Raw genomic sequence first — 22,355 nt, 5'->3', positions numbered from 1 at the left:
ATAGGTTTGTCTCCCCTCTCATATTCTAATTCATATAATTTGTTAATTTATGTTACTATTAATATAGATTGTAAATATTTTTTTAAATAATAAAAAAAAGTACACGCTATGCTCACAACATACATTTTTTTTACATTTATTGAGGTTTTCGATATTCAAGTGTAATTTAAACGTTTTTAAGTCATCTTCACCCTATTTCTAGTAATGTCACGAAAAAAAATTATATATGTAGTAAATACACATATTGTATTGAAACAACATAAGGTAATCTGGTTTTTAAACAAAACAATTCACAAATTTATCTTGATTTCTGAAGAAATCTGGAGATTTAGTTTTTAGGTAATAAATCAATTTTATGAAAGGGCATTTAAATCCGATGCCTAATCATTACAATACCTATTTCAAATAAAATACCTATCAGATAGGTGTTCATTTTTGGGTATTTATACATAAGACAAGGTTTTAGAGGTGCCCTCATTATATTTGTGATGCATTATTTGCATTATTTGAGTTGCTCATCTAAGCATTGTGCTTATTAAAATATATTTTAGGATTTAGATTTACATCTAAAATCAAGTCTATACAAATTCAAAAACTAACATATTAAGATGAGAAAAATTAGGAAACAATAAGTGTTTGATGGAAATAGTAATCTGATATAAAAAAGTAAACAATTGGTTTGAGAAAACATTTATTATCACCATAAAAGTATCTGTCAAGAAATTATAAATTTATATTAAAAGGATGAAAGTAACAATGTTTGGCCAAACACACAATATTGTTATTAATATATTATTGATAAAATGGCACGAGAGTGACAAACATTTGGAAGTTGTCAAGTAAAATATTTATTTTTATCCATAACAATAATAATATCAACCTTAGCTTAGTCAAATAAACGAACATCACTTTATAGTTGACACTGTACCGATATGTTAATAAATAACAAAGCTAGGTTAGGCAGGCAAGAGATCGAAATCGTCACTGACTAGAACCATCGGCACATGCTCTTCATCGATATTGGGTTCAGAGCTATAGGTACATAACTGTAATTCTTTCAACTTCCATCCCCAGTCCATTTTCTGTACAGCATGTAAACTCTCTGCCTCATTGTGATGTCTCAGTAACATTGATTCCTTTAGTGATCATAAAATATTAAAAAAATATTTTTCATAGATATTATAATTTATGAAATTATTACCTTAATCTTTTCCCATTTATCATCTACATCTTGTATCCATGACAAAAAAAGACGACCGTTGTAACGGGATCGTGCATGTCTATCTTTTTCTTCTTCTTGCTCAGGTGTCATAATGTTATATACTTCATCGTCCTTGAGTATAGTACATACAGAAAATGGTAAAAGCTGATTAGCTAATGCACGAGCTGCCCGTCCATGAACCCTGAGTATCTCTTGTTCAACACTCAACACCAATTTTTCTTTTTCTACTATGTGCTAAAAGAAATACAAAATTATGGTAGTCATGTCTTTATATTATACATTTTTTTTTTTTATAAAAGGTCAATTGAAAACAAACCTGTACACGAAGTCTTTGTCTCTCCTTCTCTTGTTCAACAAACAGTTTTTTTAACTGCTCGTGTAAATTGGCTGGCGATGGAGTTTGTGTATTTACAACACGGCTATTAGAGTTACCAGCCAAAACATATGTACACCTGTTCATAAGATAATCCTTAAATCCAGATGGTGGTTTCGGTTGCACAGGAAACAAATTCTTACGTCTCTTATCAATCTAAAAAAAATTAAATATTATCAATAATAATTAATAATATTTCAAAATAAAATAGCAATGAAATATATTATTATTCAACCAATTTACTTGTTTTCTTATGTTTAAAAACATTTGATAGCAATTGGTAACTGGAGCAGGTTCACTGGTTGTGCCGGACGGATTAGTTTCTACCGCAGTGACATTGGCGGCAGATGAAGTATCACTAGTCTCGGATTCAGTACGGCTAGCTTTTAATTTGCGTCGTCTAGGATGTAGTTCCATGCCAGATAGTTCAGCAGTTACAGTAGATTCAGATGTTGTAGTCGCAGTAGCTGCAGCAGTAGTAGTTGCCTGTTTGTCATCTCCAGAAATGACTGCCGATACATTTTCAGTCTGTTCTGAACGAGTAGTAGACGGTGATGGATTACCAGATCCTGCATCCACTGTCACAGCAGCTGGTGAAGTAGTTTGAGCCAACTGTTCGTCAGGAACAATTGGAGAAGTACCACGACTTGGTGCACCACTACTGTTACTTCCGCATCTGTTAGATGACCGTAATACTCTGGTTTGAGGAGACTTTTGCTCTTCTACGGCTACTGTATCAGAAGTCGCTTTCTGTGGAGACTTTGGCGAGTTGGGCTGATTAGATGCCGGTGGTGACTCTTCAGATGGCACTACATACGGTAATGCTGTATGATGTGATCGATTACCATTCTTGCCATTTGTTCTTGTACCCGTATCAGCATCAGTAGTAGGTATCACAATTTTTAATGGAGGTACTTTAGGGCCACCTCCAGGACTGTCTGCATTAGAAGGCCCTGAACCACCAGACTTGTCCTCATCACTATCAGGTTTAGGACTAGAAGCCTCATTTTTACCTAAAAAAATTCAAATATTTAATAATTTTAGTACCTTTTTATGTAAAAAATAAGGATCTATGATAAGTTAAATTATCGGTCTGATCACCTTTAGGTCTCCAAAACAAATTAACAGTTTAGTATTATATTGAACTAAAATACTTTCATAATTCTACCTACCTGAAATATATTCTAAGTACATTTTATAGATCAATAAAAACTACATTAAATGTATGTATATAAATGTTATATGTATAATATTCATTAATTTTATTTAAAGATTTATATTATACTATAATTACTCCTTACTAAAATCAGATGTTGCACAATATTATGTTTTGTTTTTAAAATTTTAAAATTCCTATATTATTTACTTAACAATACATTTAAAATATGCAAAAATACATTTTAATGAAAAAAAAAGAAAATCGACACAATTTTTGAACATCATAATGTAATTGTGTACCATGTTTTTTATAGCCATTCCTACAGATAATATTTTAGGTTTAAACATAGAAGTTTATTATTAACAATAAACGGATCATAGTACAATTGTTCAGTAATTATGTAGTTCAATACTAACTACAAATAATCATATTCAAGTTTAAGTACAATAATAAATCGCCAGCTGTAACTACTTATAATAAATATTATTAACTTTTAACTCAACAAATTAATGTTTGATAAATTTGAAATTTAAAGTTAAAAGCTGAAGAATCAATTTAAACCTATTTAGAGTATCTGTAAACATATTAAGTGGCTTATTAAATTTTATTAAACTCAAAAAAGTAAGTCACCTTTAGAACTTTGGCTATGATCCTCTTTGCGTTTTTTTGGTTTAACTTCTTCGTCTTCTTCAACTATAGGCCGTTTTAAGTTATCTGTTTCTTTTGATGGTTTTACAGTTGATTCGTTTGATGAACTATTTACAGTATCAGTTGCTTCACCGGAGCCACCATCTTTGGATTCAGTTTCTTTATAAGTACTAGCTGATGTACTCTCTGCTGGTGCACTAGTCGATACACTTGCAGATGATTGAGAAACCGACTGGTTAGGCGTTTCTGGTTTTTCTTCAGTCTCAACAGTTTTCCTATAAGTGAAAAAGATTGATAGTATAATGTGTTGTGTATGCTACAAAAAAAAAAAGGTATTGTTCTTTGTATATAATACTTACGTATCGTTCGTCATGCTGGCGTTCTGTTCCTCAGCTATTTTCTTGTTTTTCTCATCCTGTCGAGCAGACGAACTTTTAAATTGATTATTACCCGTGTTGGTAAGTCTTAGTGTCACTCTAGGTGATGCATGTTGTTGTTTATCACTGTTTGCAGCATCTGAAATAAAAATAAACTATTTATAACAGCATACAAATTAGCAAAATTGTTCAACAGATTTTTAATAATTATTATTATTTAATACCATACAAAATTGCACAATACTTTGCGTTATATACTACTCCGCATTTTTCAAAATGTAAAACCAATATTTGATACTTATTCTACATAGAAACTGATAAATATTGAATAATGAAATACTGAATCAAGCAATTTGATAAAACATAAGCATAGAAATTTGATAAGAAATTAATGATATACTGAGACCAATCAAATACCCAAAAAAATAATATTTTTACCATAAAATGATTTATTAATTTACATAGACAGTGCAAGTCTGATCAAAAATGTTTCAAATTGTAAATGTGGACACCTCTAGGTATTACAAACTAGAAGTTTTAAAATTATTAAATCTGAAAATAAGAGGTACCTAATAAAGTCAAATGGAAAAAAATGTAAAATGAATCGAAAATATACAACATAATTGTTTCCATCAAAATTATGTAAAATATCACAAAAAAAATTAACTATGCAGGGTGATTGACCAAGCATGCTCAATGCTTCACCCCCATTTTTCCTTTAATAATGAATTTATTCAAATTCTTGAATTTTTTATACTACTTAAGGAGTGTCCAAGGGTGATACAAAGTTCTGTTTTTGAAATGAGACCTTCTTCCCGTTTCTACTGTAAATATTATTTAGTGGTTAATTTTTTCAAAAATGATGTACTTCATTCAAAATTCAAATGAGTAGTTTCTTGGTTATTAAAATAATTGTCCTAAGGAAAAGTCCTAAAAAAAGGTTTTACAAAAATATAAAATAAACATAATAATGGAACAATGGAACTGTTGGCCAAAATCTAATGGCCATTTTAACAAATTATCAATGTTAATTAAATATAAATGGTTAAAATTTTAAAATCACCACAGCCCCATATCTTGTATATCTATTACCGTGGACCTCTTACCCTTACACAAAGTTAAATAACTTAAAAACAATGCATACAAATTTTTATTCTGATACCTACGTCAAATTTTACAGAAAATTATCCACTGAATAATTTACTTTTGATAGGGGGAATTCTATTTTGAAAAATAAAAACAGAAGTTTGTGTCGACAGGACCACTCCTTAAATAGTACAAAAATCCCAAAAATCCCAAAAATTCTAAAAAATCAATTTTAAATAACTGCACGGGGAAAAAAAATAAGGGATGAGGTAGATACTCGGGTAGGTATTAATACATGTATGCATAATGCATATATACCATAAAATATGGTCAGTTATTCATAAATGAAAATTAATATAGTAAAAAATGTAGATTGAAACTTGAGTACATTTTCTCAAATTGCATTTATAACTATAAAAAATAGGTAAATATTTTGAAAGTGTCAACTTCAACACATAACACATATTTTTCTTGTTTGATCGCACAATTTAAAGTCCTGATTGCAGAAATTATTATCAGTTATCACCATTAATAATTACTAGAAAATATCATGTATCATAGAATAAAGATGGATAAAGTTAGAACCTACCACAACCTACATATTGACATTAGATGAAGTAGGTCAACCAGAACACTTGCACTCGATACGCAACATTATAAACAAAACAAGGTGAAGTTAAAAGAAAATCACAACTAAGTTCAATCGGTGTATTCTGTGTTGTTTTTTGAACAAAAAATAAGTAAATGTAGTGAAAATAATTGTATACATTATTAGGTAGGTATATAATATTGTACCTAATTATTATATATTTACATACAATTTGATGGAAACTAAAAATTTGTTAAATGGTTATAAATATTTATCTAATCAATAAATAGGTCATTAACAATAAATTAGTACCTAACTCAACGATGACATTATTTTGTTTAGCCTTGTGAATAATATAACAAATTACATTTCCCTGTAAAATACATTATTGTAGGTTTTCAGATCCAGGAAAAATTATTTGGTGTTCCTGATTTTACGTAACGGTAACAAAAGCCTATTTATTTTCAACAGTATTCAATTGTTTAATCGTGAGACTAAGAAATGATGAATAGGCTATGCAACATTAAGTTTGTAATATTTATTTTACTAATCTGAATAATATAAAAAATACAATAATTGTATACCTAATTAAAATTTATATTATTTCGAACGTCTTACCATGTACGATAAAAATCAAATTCTATATGTTTTACTCGTTTTAGGTAAGACATTCTTTGATTCATCACACGAATGTGATGCACTACCTAGTACTTTCGAGTAGGTAGATTCTACCTTAGGCACATATAACTATAGAAAATCGAAGTTACAAAATATAAATATAAATACACGATATATTACTATTGCGTACTTAGTAAAGACCTTGTAAAGAGTATAGTATAGGCTACAGGGTGCCTCAGGATTTTTAAAATATAACTAACGGTTCGCGAGTCAAAAAAGGTGGGGAACCTCTTACGTAGAGCCTATTCAGCAAGTTTCGTGTTTCCAAACAATATTATAATATTATTATTGCTATAATCGAAATCGACTTGGGTGGTTCACACGAAATACACTACTATATAGAATATTGTCGACACTACGTCGTGAAGAACACAATGTGTCATGTTCGGAATACTCGTAAATTTGGAGAATCTTTTAATTATGTACAATCAATAGGTACTACTCATAGGCGTACATCGGGGGGGGGCTTAGGGGGGCTTAGCCTACTACTACTGTGTATTAGGTACGGATGACGGTAAATCGTTGTGTTTTACGCATCTGAAAACTAAGTTATGGATACCCATCAGAAAATGTCAGCACTTCACAAGTAATATAAAGATGTACAAAAAAAACACAAGCGCTCTAACCCCGTTCGTTTCTCAACCCGCGGCTTTCACCGCAGTCCGTCGTATAACCTCCTCCTCCTAATGCAGCGATAACAGGCGGCTGCCGTTTACCCGCAAGTCTCGTACTGCGCTTCACCGGATTCACGGACCTCATGATGACCGTCGTGCTGAGAAATCACTGAACGAAATCGATTTCGGAACCGACAAGACACGGTCATTGGGGCAAAAATAGGGGACACAAAGGTCGACCGTCGGTTGAAGGAGCGTATGGTGGTAACAGCAGGGGGGGTCGATAAGCGATTATAGTAATGTGAAAAATGTTGGACGGTATTAATAAAATGGTATGTTATATCTTATATTCATATAATAATAGTGTAACATTTTAAATGTGATAAATGATGATACACACGGAGTGATCGTAATCTCGTCGTCGTCGGTGAAGATTAGCCGACCGCCGCGTCTCGTTTGGCCCAACATTTCCGGAATCGTTATCAGAACTATATGAATATTTGTATAATTATCCACTACAGATGTAGATAATATCTATATAATGATATCATAGTTCAGAGTTCAGACTACGAGTAATTACAGGCAATTGTTGGGAATAAAAATAGTTGACAAAATATGGTTTTCGACGATTGCATGGGACGAGTGAAGAAAGGAAAAAAATTACGATAAAACGATCACGCTGTAGACGATCATGGTGCCACAAGAGTGAGTATAAGAGTACGCGCACAAAAGGCGGTAGCCTCGGAGCGGCTGGGAAACGTGACAACGTCGCTTTGACAAATCGAAATATTCTGCCCCCCGCCCCCGGGTTGAAACCACCGCGCGCCACTACCCGCTGGCGGACCATAGGTATAACACGCGGCGCACAAACATCGGCTCTTTTGTGTGCCCACTGCCCAGGACATGTGTGCGTGTGTGAAGTGAACCCGTTTCCAAAACACACACACACACACCTTAGCACGTGAAAAGAAAAAAACGCCATCGACGGGGGGGACGGACAATAAAACGGTCGTCGGAATGATATTATTATTATAGCACATAAAAAGAAAAAAATAGTATCTATCTCTGACCTCGGCTGCGACCAGCTGGTTCTTCTGTCGTATCGGCAGGAGGGTAAGGTCCCGACACTGGATTTCGAAAGCTCAAAACCCGAAAACCGCGAGACGGACCTCCGAAAACGGCGTTTCGGGAGATTTCAGAACGGTGGTCGTAAGTCCCGAGAGGCGAAAAACAACGCGGCGATGACTCACTGGGCCCGGACGACGCACTATCGTGGAAGCAATAGGCTGATGGTTATACCCGGACGCGTTCGCCGACACTGGCGAGCGCGTCTCCTCGTGGTCCGCTTGGGCTGCAGAGCAACCGACCGTTCACGGTGTCGACTGTCGAGTTCGGCGACGGCGTTCAAGGTCGGCGGCTGCGGCAACGACTACAACTATATTATCGTACCTGTACGAGCACTTGACGTTCACTGTCCTATTGCACATCATCTACCTGCAATACGCGAGTGATAGAAACTGTACAGTACAACATACTGACTAGTATCGTAGACAGTTGTTGGTAGTACGTGAGAGCGTCTACGGTTCGGCCTCCGGCGTTTCGGATTTTCAAGGAGATGGCGAAATAAGCATTTATTTTTGCAACACTTGCGCGCCAAGACGCAATGATGCATAATTGGCATTACCAAAGATTGTCAGAGTAGGGTATACACACCGGTGTGTCATTCGAAAGAGATCGGGATGCGTGTTGCTCAGCGGGTTGGTTTATGGGGGGGGGGGGGTCTCTTATATTATTTACGTTTATGTGCGACAGCGGTTTCCCCCCGCGAAAGAGATCTCTTCGGAGTACGGGCATACTTGTATGTAAAAATGCCAACGATTTTGATACGTATGTTAAATTGAAAATTGCATTTATAAAGCTATATTTATATAGGATTCATAAATTATGAACTTTCAACTTGAACTTCCTTATAAAAGCGCAATTCAGAATGCTTATCTGATAAAATACATATCTAAAGTTTACCTATACCTATAAGTACATCAAAAATATATCCAATCAATTTGAATTTCCGCCAATAATAACTGGTCTATAGCAGTGACGATACAAAGATTATGAATTATGATGATTAAGGACATAATATAAGATCGTTCGTATATTTACTTCAAATGAGAGTTAGAATGGCAATGCATGTTGTTTATATGGTTTATTTACTAGATTATTATTTTCATGAATCGGAACTTTAACAAATGAACATTATGTCACGAGTTGCAGGTACATATTTTTTTTAATTACATTTTTTTAGAATGGAAATATTTAAAAATTTAATAAAGTAAACGTTTATGATGACATAATGTTATTTAAAAAAAAGAACAATTATAATATATTATATTGTTTTTCCACTAGGAAACTGTCGAATATAACATGCTCAGTCTTAACATTTAACCACAGATTATATTAAACATATATTTATATTACTTATATTATAATCTGTGCTATAACTATTTGACATTTGTTATACTATAATTTAATTATCTAAAAAGGTATATTATAGAACAGTGAAGTAAAAGCATGAAAATGATTTATAAAATAATTTTTTAATTCAGCCGGTGTAAGTTTATTTAAACTATTAGGTAAACCACCTTTTTTTAAAACAAAGGTGTGTTACACAGTATAGGTACACAATAACAAATTACCCATAGACCATAATTTACTTATGTAAATACAATCGAAGAAAATAACACAACATTATAGGTACTAACTAAGCAAACATAGTACATTTTTATAGTTACAACTTATAAATGTATATTGTATTGTTATCTTTCCTCCGAACTGATAAAATTAATAAATATATATTATTATCAGCCATTCGGATTTAAGAGAGACTATAACAATTCACGACCAATTATAAATAATAAATTATAGTATGATACATTATAAAGATAACATCTAGTTTATCATATTTACTAGTAGATAACCGTGATCATATAACTAGTGTAGTACTTAAAAATGTCAGGAAATATATTAGAACATTTTAGAATATTTCAGTTTTTTTCGCTAGGCCAATCTAACATTTTATGATTTTAATTTTAGTTTCTGACGAAACAATAAATATATTGATAATGATTATTTTTTTCCAAAAGACATATTTTATACCAGAAATAATGCTTCAATATTGAGTCGTTTCTGGTAGCAAATAGGATTTAGTTTGTACTTCAAGGTCAAAAGTAAAAATTCCATATATGAGATGTACTATATTAATGAGTAATGAGTAATGACGAATACTAATGAATTAGTAAATTACGAAGTACGCTCGAAACCTATTATTTATACATCAGATCCCAGTTTTATTTGAAATGTTTAATATTAATATTGGTAAATTACAAATGCTTATAAATTATAATTTATAATACGTAATATACTAATTTCTTATAGTTATAAGTGCATATCAAGCAAGTCAAGTAGAATCAGTGGATAATTTTAATACACTACATTATTATGAATTATGATTTATAATATCAAAAATTGTCAAAAGAAATATTCAAACGCGGCTAAATTAATTATACATTTACCAATGAGGCACCTAACAAAATATTTTTACTTATGACTAACAGCTTAAAACAATATTTATAAGTTGTAACACCAATTATAAAATATTAAAATATATTTATTGTTATTGGAAAACAAATTAATAGAAATATGATTGCATTGTATTATAATATTTTATAAAATAACTTAATTTACTTAAACAAATACAGTATTATTATATTAAAACACTTCTTTATTATGTTATTACAAAACTACAATTGATTTTAACTGTTGTCTGATATTTTCTTTTTTCAAAGAGAGATACTTTAGCTCTTTTCAGTATAACCAAGGAAATCCAGTATTCTATAATTACAGATCTAACTTCAAACATTAAATATATAGGGTTTTAATTTTTAATTTTCAAACGATGCAATTTCAAATAATAATTCAATATTAAACATTTTAAGATATACACCATACACATCTTAAACTGTGCAAGTAAATACGTATATTATTTATTTCATAATATATTATAACATTTACATTTAAGAAAATTAAAATTGATCTTAGACATTCAATATAAATACCAAAATAATTATTTCATCCTAATATGTATGATGAAAAAAAAAAAAATTGCGACATCACCAGGTCAATAATAATTGATAAGAATATCTATACAAATTAAAAACCTATCCACACACCATGCAAGAGTATTCAATCCTCAGACATGGATCATGGCTATGTAATTTATTTGTTTTTGAATACCATTGGATTATTTATTTTGAAACATTTTCATCCATTAAGTTTATATCCATATTTTTAACTCGTAACAGTACTAAGGTATAACAGCATGTGTAGGTCATACAAAAAATACACTTCGATAATTAAAAGAGATCAATAAATGGATTCATCGACACGAAATATAGCCAAGAAAATAGCATCGTTATGCCCTAAAAATATAATTTGCATGTAATTATCGCATTTATATCTGCGTTCTGTCATAATGTGGCATTTTTTTATCATAAAAGTTATACTCATATTAAAAATACAGGGTTTATATCCTAATAATAATATACAATGAATAACTATAAGATTACCACAAATTACAACATAATTGTTCGAATGCGAACAAAATTAAATAAAATTATTTAATTAAGTATGTGTAACTTAATAATTTATACTTCGTTGCATGCACTAGACATTTTTTTTATATTTTCATAAAAAAAAAATCACCATATAATATTTCCAATGATTCAACTGTCATACCAAATTTTCAAACGAACATGACTCAATATTTGTTCAGTAAAACAATTTTTTTATTTAAAAAAAAAATAAAATTTTTATAACGGAATATATATTTGTTACAACTATTTTAAACAAATTTAAATAAATCCTAGGCTTGGAAAGATAATCAATACCAATTATTATTTACTTCATGTGTAGCATTGAAAACGACCATAAAACACGTCTTAGCCGGGTTCCGTAAATTCAGTACGTACTAACAGGTTACAATTATTATTAAAGTTGAATATATTGAACGGGGAGTTTTGAACACAGCTTAAGAGACCAGAAGCACGATTATCTACACAAATACAGATAGATAACCGTGATGACAGTCCACAGCAATCAAAAACATACCAGTAACCCCGCTCTAGTATACTAGACATTGGGACCAAATGACACCGACAAAATACTGAAATTGATTTACCGATAGGTAAGTACCTTATAGTACCTAAACTGTATTTTATTTAAAAACTTAAATCGGTTTGCTTAGTTGTGTATACATATACATATATCATGTTTAATTGTTAACAATGTATGTACCATCTATGGCAAAAAATAAAAAATAAATTAATGATATATTTTGAATAGCTATTTTCAAAGCTACAAAAGCCCACGAGAGATAAGTATATTATATAATAATATATGCACAATATACAAGAGTTTAAAATTAAATACACCCAAAAATGAATGTAAAATTGTCAAATAAATAAAGTTATTTACTTATATTCAATTATTCAAATATCTTTAAAGCGGATCGCACAGTCAAAACACAACTTTGAGTGATGAAATACATTAGGTGCTATCTAAAAATATATACATATATAAAATAAAATGGTTCGTTAAATAAATGTCATGTCAACTCAATCAATATATTTATGACCGTTATATTCTAGAAGGTTATTTGCCAAAATACATAGTCAAATAATATTTTTTATAAAATCCATAATGGTATTTGGCAGGTAGGTAGGTAACTATGACGACGAAAGTCGGCGGACGGATGGACACAGTAAAAATATAGTGAATCATAATTTATTAACGTAATATAATAATATTCTAACATATAGAAACATACAATTAAAACTACTTGTTTAAATCAAGTACCAGTTGGGCATAAGGCTTTTAATAAAGTGTTCTTATCAAGTTTATTTGATTAGATTAGTCGAGTAGGTAACTATACAAATTTACAGGCGACATGAGGGGTATATAATGACATTAATGGCTAGGCAGTAGGCCCCAATGAGGTATTTCAATGGTAATATTATGGTATTATATAACATAAAAATATAGGTATATTATGTAAAATATTAATCAACATACTTTTTAAGCACGATTCCTGTTTGTATGATATATATTATTATTATATTAATATATGCTAGTTAGGGTTACTGTAGCAGTTGAACCGTAAGCATTATAGCCTCAAACAGTCTTGATACCCGCATATGTTGTCCCATTCTACATGACATTGAAAATTTGTGTTCAGCAAAATCCATTTTGTGTAATTGTTTTTTAATTAAAATAAATTCGTGGCAATAGTGGTTATATGGTGATATCGACAAGATTAAATTATTAAATTACATATGCATAATATAGAAGTGTAACGGTGTACAAATAATCATTAACTAGATCAGGGATGACCAAGTACGGGCCGCCAAAGTCAAAATTGAAAAAAAATTACTACAAATATAACGTTTGTAAAATTTAATATAAATTAATATGTCCCATTTCTTATCGTCTAAATAATAGCCCAAACATTTATCAGTGTACTTATATTAAGATGTGCCAACAATAAAACATAATATTAAATTAAAGTAAAAAAATAAAATTCTTGGTTCTCGGTGTAAAAAAAGGTTGGTCACCACTGAACTAGTAGATACGATAGGGAGTTATATATCTGTGGCCCCGCGGCATCTCATCATAATTTATTTAAATGTTTCTAAAAAGAAAATGTTCTATTTTATAGTGAAAGTTATAAAAACAAATTTAATTAATCAATCAATAATAAATATAGATGAGTAAATTAGTTTATGCCTTCGTACAAATGTATGATAGGTAAAATAGCTACCTAATTAAACTTTTCAATATTTTGTTTATACTTCTTATCTTCGTGACCATTTGTTTTGTAGAATGAAGGGACTATTAGTTAAAAGTTAAGTTTTTTTTTAAATTGAAATAGTATTGAGTATCATTATTATAACACTAATACGCAATTAATCAAATAAAATTATTCATTTCCGATTTTGTCATAGTCCGATAAATCATAAAACATATTTAAAAAAAAAGACATTAGAGTGTATATACATTTAAGTTCACCTAAAAACGTATACTATACTTTATTTTTCACATTTCCCAGCAGCAACTTCCTACTTATACAATTATTAAAGTTATACATTATTGTTTCATATCCTTTCCGGTATTGCTAATTGTTATGCTACAGATTTGTATATTTATATATATATATAATATATATTTGTAAGAAAATGCATATGATATATTTGTACTAATAAACCATAATAGTAGTAATAAATATAATTTGTAACCAAAGACAACCATTTAAATTTAAAATATATATATATATATATATATATTTATTACGAAAAAAGTTTTGTGAAAAAAATTCATAAGAGTTACCCTTTAGTTCCTGGGTTGGAAATATAAGCTGTAAACACCCTCCAATAACCTCAAGAAATCTATTGATATTTCTTTTATTAAAAACAGTTCAGTATAGTTTTAGAGTCTATTAACTGAGGATAAACCAACATCCATTTTTAGCTGTATAACAGAACTTTGCTCGTGACAAAATGAAAAATATAAATATTAAATATAGCGCTATACAAGGTTTTAGTGTACCTCAGTTCACGGGGAAACGTTGGTGTATCTCGCTTTGAAGACTAATTAGACCGAGATGAAAAATTCACATGTGGACTGTGGCAGACTGGGCATAGCACTTGGTATAAATCGATTATATAAAATAATTAAAAATTTTCAGGAAATCGGTTAAGTAGTTTTTGAGTGTATAAGTTGCAGACATGAATTCAACTCTTATATTTGTTTTATTTAAGATATAATTTCTCTATTCGAGGCCATAAACGCGACGATTTGGTGCATGCTTTTACCTCATCTGCTCGATTAACCAATAACAATCATATAAAAATACTCACACACAATAAAAAATATTTATGTATACTAAGTATTGATACCCCAAGATGTTCTCCTATCACAATCAAGCGAAGACGAAGACCAAATTTAATTTAATTTACCACTAAAAATAAATATTAACTAACATTTGCATGTATACTTCATATCACTATATCACTAACAAATAATATTAGCATTTCGTAATTTGTCATTAAATAAAAACTGTTAGGGGGACGAGGTGACCGAGTGGTCTGACTCTTCCGCTGCGACGCAGCCGGTCGCGGTTCGATCCTCGGCCACCGGGCGGCATTTTTCTCCGGACAAGTCGCGGTGACCGGAGAGCAAGTGCTGCCATCCCCCACCCCCGGGGCATGGCAGAAACCTACGGGTGCCCCATTCGAAATTCTGCCAAAACAAACACACACGTGTTCCCCCTACCGTTCCAAAAACCTACAAACCATCAATACAAAAACCTCTACAGTACCTACTAATAGCTAATGGCCACAGTTGCCGGGCTCAGGATCAATTAAAAAAAAAAAAAAAAACTGTTAACAAACTTGTAATCGCATGTACAATATGTTGAAACATTTTAATTTTTAATTAAAAAAAAAAAAAAGTATTGATAATTTAATCTGTAAGATGTAATCAATGGAAACCATAGTGAATCTCAAATTCCTTATGACGCGAGCAGAGTTTAAATTCGAATTTTTGAAAATCCTTTCTTGATGCACCCTAACATGGTGGTAATTACGAAGTTACTTTGAAAATGTCAAGTCTCTAACTATCATATTTTAGGCACTACGTTGATTATAGTCAGTCAAAAAACCACTATTAGTTTTCCTCGAATTTCAATATTTCTGGCAACTTTTCCGATTTAACCTTTCCGTAAAAACTTAATCCAAACTATTACGAATATTTAAGTCGCAAGAACGGAAGTAAAGAAATAAGTAATTCTACACTGTACCTATTCATATTATGTAATATTATAATTCTGCAATTTAAATTAAACGCTATGTAATTCAATTCGTTATGCAGATCAAAATCGTCAATATAATAGCACGGTAAAAATATATCGGAGATATTTAGCGAATGTTTAATTATATACAAAGGTATAGTTATAGTATAGGTTATAGGTATAGGTATAGTTATTTCTTAAGCATCGGGTTATCTAAACATACTTAACACGATTATAATGATTGTTGTTTACTGATGACTAACAATATTTTAAGTGTACTTAATTTACATATTAATATATTATTTATATAAAAATAACTATTAATTTTTCACGTTACGACTACAAACACGTAAATTCCCCAAAACTCGTAAATAGGTTAACTATTTTTAAAAATAACAAATTGAAACGTAAGCTAGGTAAAATTCTATTAGTTCTATGAACATTATATTTCGTTTATACCAATGTTAGCCGCATCCACACAAAAGTTGTACATGCGTACACTGTCATATTGTGGTTATTGCCTATTGGTAATATGTACTATTATTACTTATATAATATAATAATGCAAAAATCAAAGAATAAAAGGAAACTCTGGCTTTATTATATAGTAAATGAAATGTAGTTTTGTAATGTCATTTTGTAATGAATAATATTGAATTATGTATAAGAAGTAACTGTTAAGCTATCAAAGCTTTTGCTTATAGCTAATTAAATAAAAATAAAAGTAAAGAAAATTGTCTATACTTGTATAGGTATAATATTATATGCTTGTATTTTCTACAAGCTAATAGAACAAACAAAATCACACAAACATAGGTATTTAGTTTTATTGGCCGGTATCTTGAAATTTTACTGTTTATGATTGCACATAAACATTAAACATAATTAGCACAGATTAAATAAAGTTGTATATAATCTGTGATATTAGTATAATATTATGTGTAAATTTAATCCACTGTTATCGCATAAAAATATAATATTTTTATTTTGAAATGTGGATGTTTTAAAGCATATTTATTTTTAACACGTGTAATATTCAGATATCATAATATTGTATTGTTAGCGTCTATTCTAGAACAGACGGCGGGCATCTATCGCGTCTCGGGATTACCGATTTGATAACGATTGGTTGTTTCCGTCGGATGTTCTAGAATCGAACTATTAAATGATATTATACGCGAATAGCTAGTTAATCGTTGATTGGATAAAGATTGACTTGGAACGTTTTGTCGTTCCGTTACAATGTAATTTTGGTTTAATTTTTTTGAAAGAATGGAATAAATAAAAATATAATAATTGCTCCCATAAGTTCTTCAACAGTATAATATACCTAATATAAAAGTATACGTAGTAATTTTTTAATACAACATTAATTCAATTTATTTGTATTGGTTCAATAACTCTATTTGTTGTCCAATCAACAAAACTAAGTGATAAAACGTCTTCAAAGAAATGTGTTATTATAATTTATCTGTGGATGTATACATCTTTAAAGATTATTAATCTAAAATAAATACAAAATACAAATTATGAAACATTAGGTACATAAATTTAATATCATAACTTAATTGAATATTTGATTATAGAATTTTTTTAGATTATTCGTAAAGAAAAGGTCAATGGTCAAAGGTAACAAACTATTTAATATTCTGAAGTGGGTTTGATAATTTACAAAAAAAAAAATATGAAAACTAACTTCACTATTTCAGTTTATTTACATAAAATTCTAGATAAAATCGTCAGAATCAATAATAACTGAATACTAAGTAAGAATACTAATGACGATAACCTTCAATCTTTAGAATGTATGTGATACGTTAACACCAAAATAAGGGTCAACAACATACTTAGAAATTCAGTTTTATACAAACACCCGCAGATGGTATACATTTTTATTCATATAAATCGGTTGTTAGTATAGTATATTCTACTGTAATACCTATGTATATTATACATACGCATATAGTATATTATGTGTAATGCATCTGTAAATAACAAGATTTATAAAGCAAAATTACGTCATCGAAGTCCCAAAAACATTCAATGAAAAAACCCTAAAAAATTGGATTGTAAAAATAATTGTATCCGTCGACCGGTTAAAAAAAGTAATTTCCCAGGTTAATTATAGATTAAAAAAATATTTTTTGCATTTTTTATTGTGTAAATTATTTTTGTTGGGTTTGTGGATTGTTTAAAGAGATTTGTAGTTTTGAGAAGGAATGTCCGGAAGCCGATACTTAAGTATTATGTTAAACGTAAGACACCATATTATTATATAGCGGATAGGATTCAATAAACATACTCGCAGGGATTGGTTTAGCATGATGTAAATCAGTAATGGAGAATGCTGTAACAAGCACCTGTCTTCATTATTTTGAAAATCACAGAAATAACTCTTAAATCTGCCATGTCGGAGTTGAATGACATTACCGAAAGTGAAAAACGTTAAAAAAATATATATTCATAATGCCTACGTTATAAACTAACTTTATATTTTCAATTTTGTAACTTGGTATATAATTATATAAATAAATATATAATATATAATAAATAATATCATTAACATAGTATATTGTGTTAAGATAAAATGTTTAAGTCTCTGATGCGCAAAATAAAAATATATAATTTATATAATATAGATAAGATGTATTAACAATTTTGGTTACTTTTAGTTTAAAAACTAATAATATTTTTTTAGATGTTTCATATAAGAGAACCAAATGAAATTTAAAAGAAACATTTAGTGATTGACATATTAAACTGATAAATGATAATTTAGATAAACTTTGTCGTTATGCATGAAAAAATCGAGCAGTTTATGACGTAGGTATTATTTAAAATGTGTATGGTAAAATATTAATATTAGGTATATCATATATACACACCTACCATTTAAGTACCTACTCGTAAATTAAACAACATAATATGATTATTATTATATTATTGATATCTAGTAGATAGTTACATGTTTTACATTTTTATATCAATACAGTTAAAACAATATAAAGTCCTAAATATAATTTCTTATGACAATACTAATAATTATCCTCTGGTATAGGTTAGCCTAACCTGTTATTACTAAACGTATATTTAGTATGTTTAATCATCTATTTAGGAAATATTACGAATATCATTTAACCTATATTAAGAATGTTAATTACAAGAAAAAAAAATATTGTAGTTTAACTATTTTGGTATTGATTATTTCGTTGTATTATTTTAAATCGATTAAAGATCTTTTATAAATGATGTAATATTAAATATTTAAATGATAGGGATTAGATTATAGTTTGAACTCGTTACTACGTACTATTTTAATATTAAAGCTATAGATTTTTTTGTTCGTTATTTTTATCTTACATGAAAAATACAATTAATTGCTATGCATACATTTTTCATTTACATACTTATATTTATATAACACTTATTTAAGTCTAAAGATTTAGTAATAATATAATATGTGGTTAACTTATTATTATTATTTAAAACATAAAAAATGTTATTTAAGGTTATAATATTATACTTTGAGATTTCAATTAGCGACTATAGTTAATTTATGAACAAAGTATTTTAGGTACCTATTCAAAATAACAATTATTACTTAATTAAGGTAAAAAATGTAATTTAAAAAACTTATACATTATCAAAAGTTATTGAATTCGACCACAATATATCAAGGACTTATTTTGATATTCAATCGGCATACTGGTATTTTTTATTTACGGCAACAGCCGTCAGCTTAAGACGAAATTATAGTAGCACCTAAACACAAGTTACCCGAACTATAAAGACGACATTTTACGAAGAAATCTATTTTTATTTCTTATTTATCCATAAACTTATTTTTGTTATTCATAGCAGTATGCAATATTCTAATTACAATACTTTTATGTTCTCGTGTACACTCTTGATATTTTGTAATTACTAATTTGTATAAATTCTGAAGTCAAATAAATATAAAGAAATGTATTTACTTCTTGTTTGGTTTTGAATTTTCAACAAACCCGAGAACTGTCGTTTAAATAGACATTAAAATACATCAAGATGCTAAACATTCATACGATTAATGCATTTTTAAACATAGATGCTATATAAATAATAATTTCTAAAATGTTTTTTATTTAAACTTATGGTATCTAGTGTCTGGTTTTAATATAAAATCTGAATATGAAAATTGTTTCTAAACCATTTAATAATAACATTCAAAAACGATTTTGACCATTCTATTCTGGTTTCCAATAATGATCATGACCTAATTATAACCAAACGTCATGCTATTTAATTTTGTTTGCTATAGCTTATACGTTTATAGTTTTTCAACATTTTCCCGAAAAATAAAGCAAAAAAGATAATAATCTAATAAAATCTAGATGGCCCTTACATTACTCTATACTACAAATCTAGAGGTTTCATAGAGCCATTTAGCTTTTCTACTTCACAAAGAAAGTATATACATATTTTTTCTATCAACCATACCAAAATCATTTAATACATACAGTTTTTCTTCTTCTTACCCATGATCTAAAATAGAAAAGACCATAAGATACACCCCATTACCAGTCTTTTATTTTTTATCGTACATTAGAATTAAATATTTAAATACATTGTTTACTTGATTATTCTTAGAAATATAAATAAGGTCTAAATTATTATACATTTAATTTGTTGACGGTAGAATTATATTTTAGATAACAAATGTGAACTGACTAATAATAGAATATTTTGATTAAATTTTACGTCTAGACTATAAACAATTAAATACGCAAGGAGAAGTTATTTATTTTTTGTTTTTTTCCAAGTATTTTGTATACAATTTTAATGCCTACGGGCTACGAGTATTAATAGTATTAAAATATATTAAACAGCAGATTGTAGAAATAGTAAACAGTGCACACTGTATATTTAGTATTAACCGTTAATTGCCAGCAAAATATAATGTTTCACGGTACAAATATTTCATGCATCAAGGTTAAAATAATTATTCAGAGGCATTGTAAAATTATTTCCAGGTCGAAAATGAACGCATTTTATGAATTTCAGCTCAAAATTATACTCATATTATGTTTCACTTCTAATAATATTGAGTAATCACATTATTAGATCTGTTTCTAAAAATTGAGTTTAAAAACCAAATCCTACACATTGAGTTAATCATAAAAACGGTTCAACGAATTACTTTCTCAATAAATATTATGGGACATATTTTATGAAATGAAATTCATTCATAACTCGTACACAAAACAAACTATTTTATTTATCAAACAATTTAAACAATTGTTTTGACAGAGATCAAATTTGTTTCCTGTTTCGAATATTGTTTGTTTTTTGAGTATACGTTATAACCAGTTTTAAGCAGAAAAAAAAATAATTAGTCGAGAATCGAGATGGGAGCCTTTTTTCAAGATAAATCAATTTCCTTTCTAAAAGCGAGCCAGTTTCGAGAACACAACGGAACGGCGATACTACCTATAGGTTCAGAGAAATTCGTATTTCGCATGAATCTTACTGCAATATTGCTATGTATAATATGCCCCAAAACGATACAAACAACAAAGGGCATCGATAATAGTAATATAATGGTATAATATTATGATAATGGTCATTAAATTACGCTGTAGACCAGGAATTCGAATACCTACATGATATTATGAATAAAGCAGGTTTTTGCCAAAAAAAAAAAAACAGATGGAAAACACGTGATTCATCGGTACAGCCGGGACAAGGAATATACCTAATACCTATTCCTAATCTATATTATACAACAGAGCTATAATAGCACATGGCAATAATAAAATGCGTCGTCGACGAAAGTCGTCTTGATAACCGGACCAGCACCGGGAAAGAAATTTGATGCCCGTTGCCGTCGGCGAAGTGAAGCGTAGGCCGCAGGATAAAAAATAAGTCGACAAACAGAAAATAACATAAAATTTTTTTTAAATTCGGCAGAAGCAAATAAATTATTAAAAAACAAAATATAGCAATATAAGATATTGAATAATAATAATAATAATTAAAAACAGTTTAGGACTTTGCCGACACGTACTTGCGGTGGTCTTGTAACGTTTTTTGTAAGCGCTCATGTTGCCGGTTTCCTCGTCGGTTCACAGCACGACCATGGCGAAACAACGCAACGTCGCAGCGACGACGACGAGTAGGTTGGTAGGGCGGTAGGGCGGCGGCGGTGGCGGACGAAATAATAATAATAATAATAGTAATAGTAATGGTAATAGAAATAATGAAAAAAAAAAGAGAGTAACGAACGACGGCGGAGCGGGGCGGTGAGCCGGCGGCGGCGACGACACACTGCAGTGGCGAAGCGAAAGCGCCACCCGGACCGTTTCGGACGACGGCTTCGTCGTTAACGTGGCGCGATGCGTATACGTCGTTAACGTCGGTGCTCGGCAGCGGCGGTGTCTGCCGGGTGCGCGAGCGCTGCTGCACGACGGCGGGCGACAACAAGCGGCAACCGCGCGGCCAACGACCAACGGAACCGGGCCGTGCGGCGCTCGCGGTTGGCGGCTCGTTCACCGGCCTCCCGTAGTGGTGGACGGGAGGGGGACGGTTCGGCGGCTGCGATAACAACGTTGCACCGGCGCGCGGCCGGGGAGGCGCGGCCTATGGCCCGCGCTCCGCGTCATCCGACGATTCTCCACCCGGTACTCCCCCGTGCACCACTCAGCTATAACTCACCCTCCGGTACCCCTCCACAC

The 22,355-nt window shown here is 30.4% G+C and overlaps 1 protein-coding gene across 4 annotated transcripts; it reads right to left on the bottom strand.

Moving 5' to 3' along the window:
• Positions 1-678: 678 nt before the first annotated feature.
• On the bottom strand, positions 679-22,037 carry LOC111033380 (ankyrin repeat domain-containing protein 12-like). 4 transcript variants are annotated; one of them, XM_022314191.1, is made up of 7 exons: positions 21,689-22,037; positions 3,762-3,918; positions 3,385-3,677; positions 1,839-2,608; positions 1,539-1,751; positions 1,202-1,456; positions 679-1,136 (listed from the first exon to the last, which is right to left on the bottom strand). In XM_022314191.1, the coding sequence occupies exons 1-7, from the start codon at positions 21,723-21,725 to the stop codon at positions 957-959; spliced, it is 1,905 nt and encodes a 634-aa protein (XP_022169883.1). In that variant the 5' UTR covers positions 21,726-22,037; the 3' UTR covers positions 679-956. The 4 variants fall into 4 exon arrangements, with proteins under 4 accessions (XP_022169883.1, XP_022170038.1, XP_022169961.1 ...); XM_022314346.1 differs by lacking the exon at positions 21,689-22,037 and adding an exon at positions 8,196-8,265; XM_022314269.1 differs by lacking the exon at positions 21,689-22,037 and adding an exon at positions 7,817-8,114.
• Between the last annotated feature and the right edge of the window lie 318 nt (positions 22,038-22,355).

The sequence above is a fragment of the Myzus persicae genome, unplaced genomic scaffold (assembly GCF_001856785.1).
Source record: "Myzus persicae strain clone G006 unplaced genomic scaffold, MPER_G0061.0, whole genome shotgun sequence".
Lineage (NCBI taxonomy): Eukaryota > Metazoa > Arthropoda > Insecta > Hemiptera > Aphididae > Myzus > Myzus persicae.
Note: the sequence above shows the minus strand (reverse complement) of the source record. Positions and strands in the feature narration are given on the sequence as shown.

Bases quoted from the DNA above. Each gene is read 5' to 3' on its own strand.
- LOC111033380 (XM_022314114.1), bottom strand. From the start codon at position 6,891: ATGAGGTCCGTGAATCCGGTGAAGCGCAGTACGAGACTTGCGGGTAAA. The intron at 1,457-1,538 runs GTTTGTTTTCAA...TATTTCTTTTAG, and splicing joins GACAAAGACTTCGTGTACAG to CACATAGTAGAAAAAGAAAA. The intron at 1,137-1,201 runs GTAATAATTTCA...TGATCACTAAAG, and splicing joins ATAAATGGGAAAAGATTAAG to GAATCAATGTTACTGAGACA.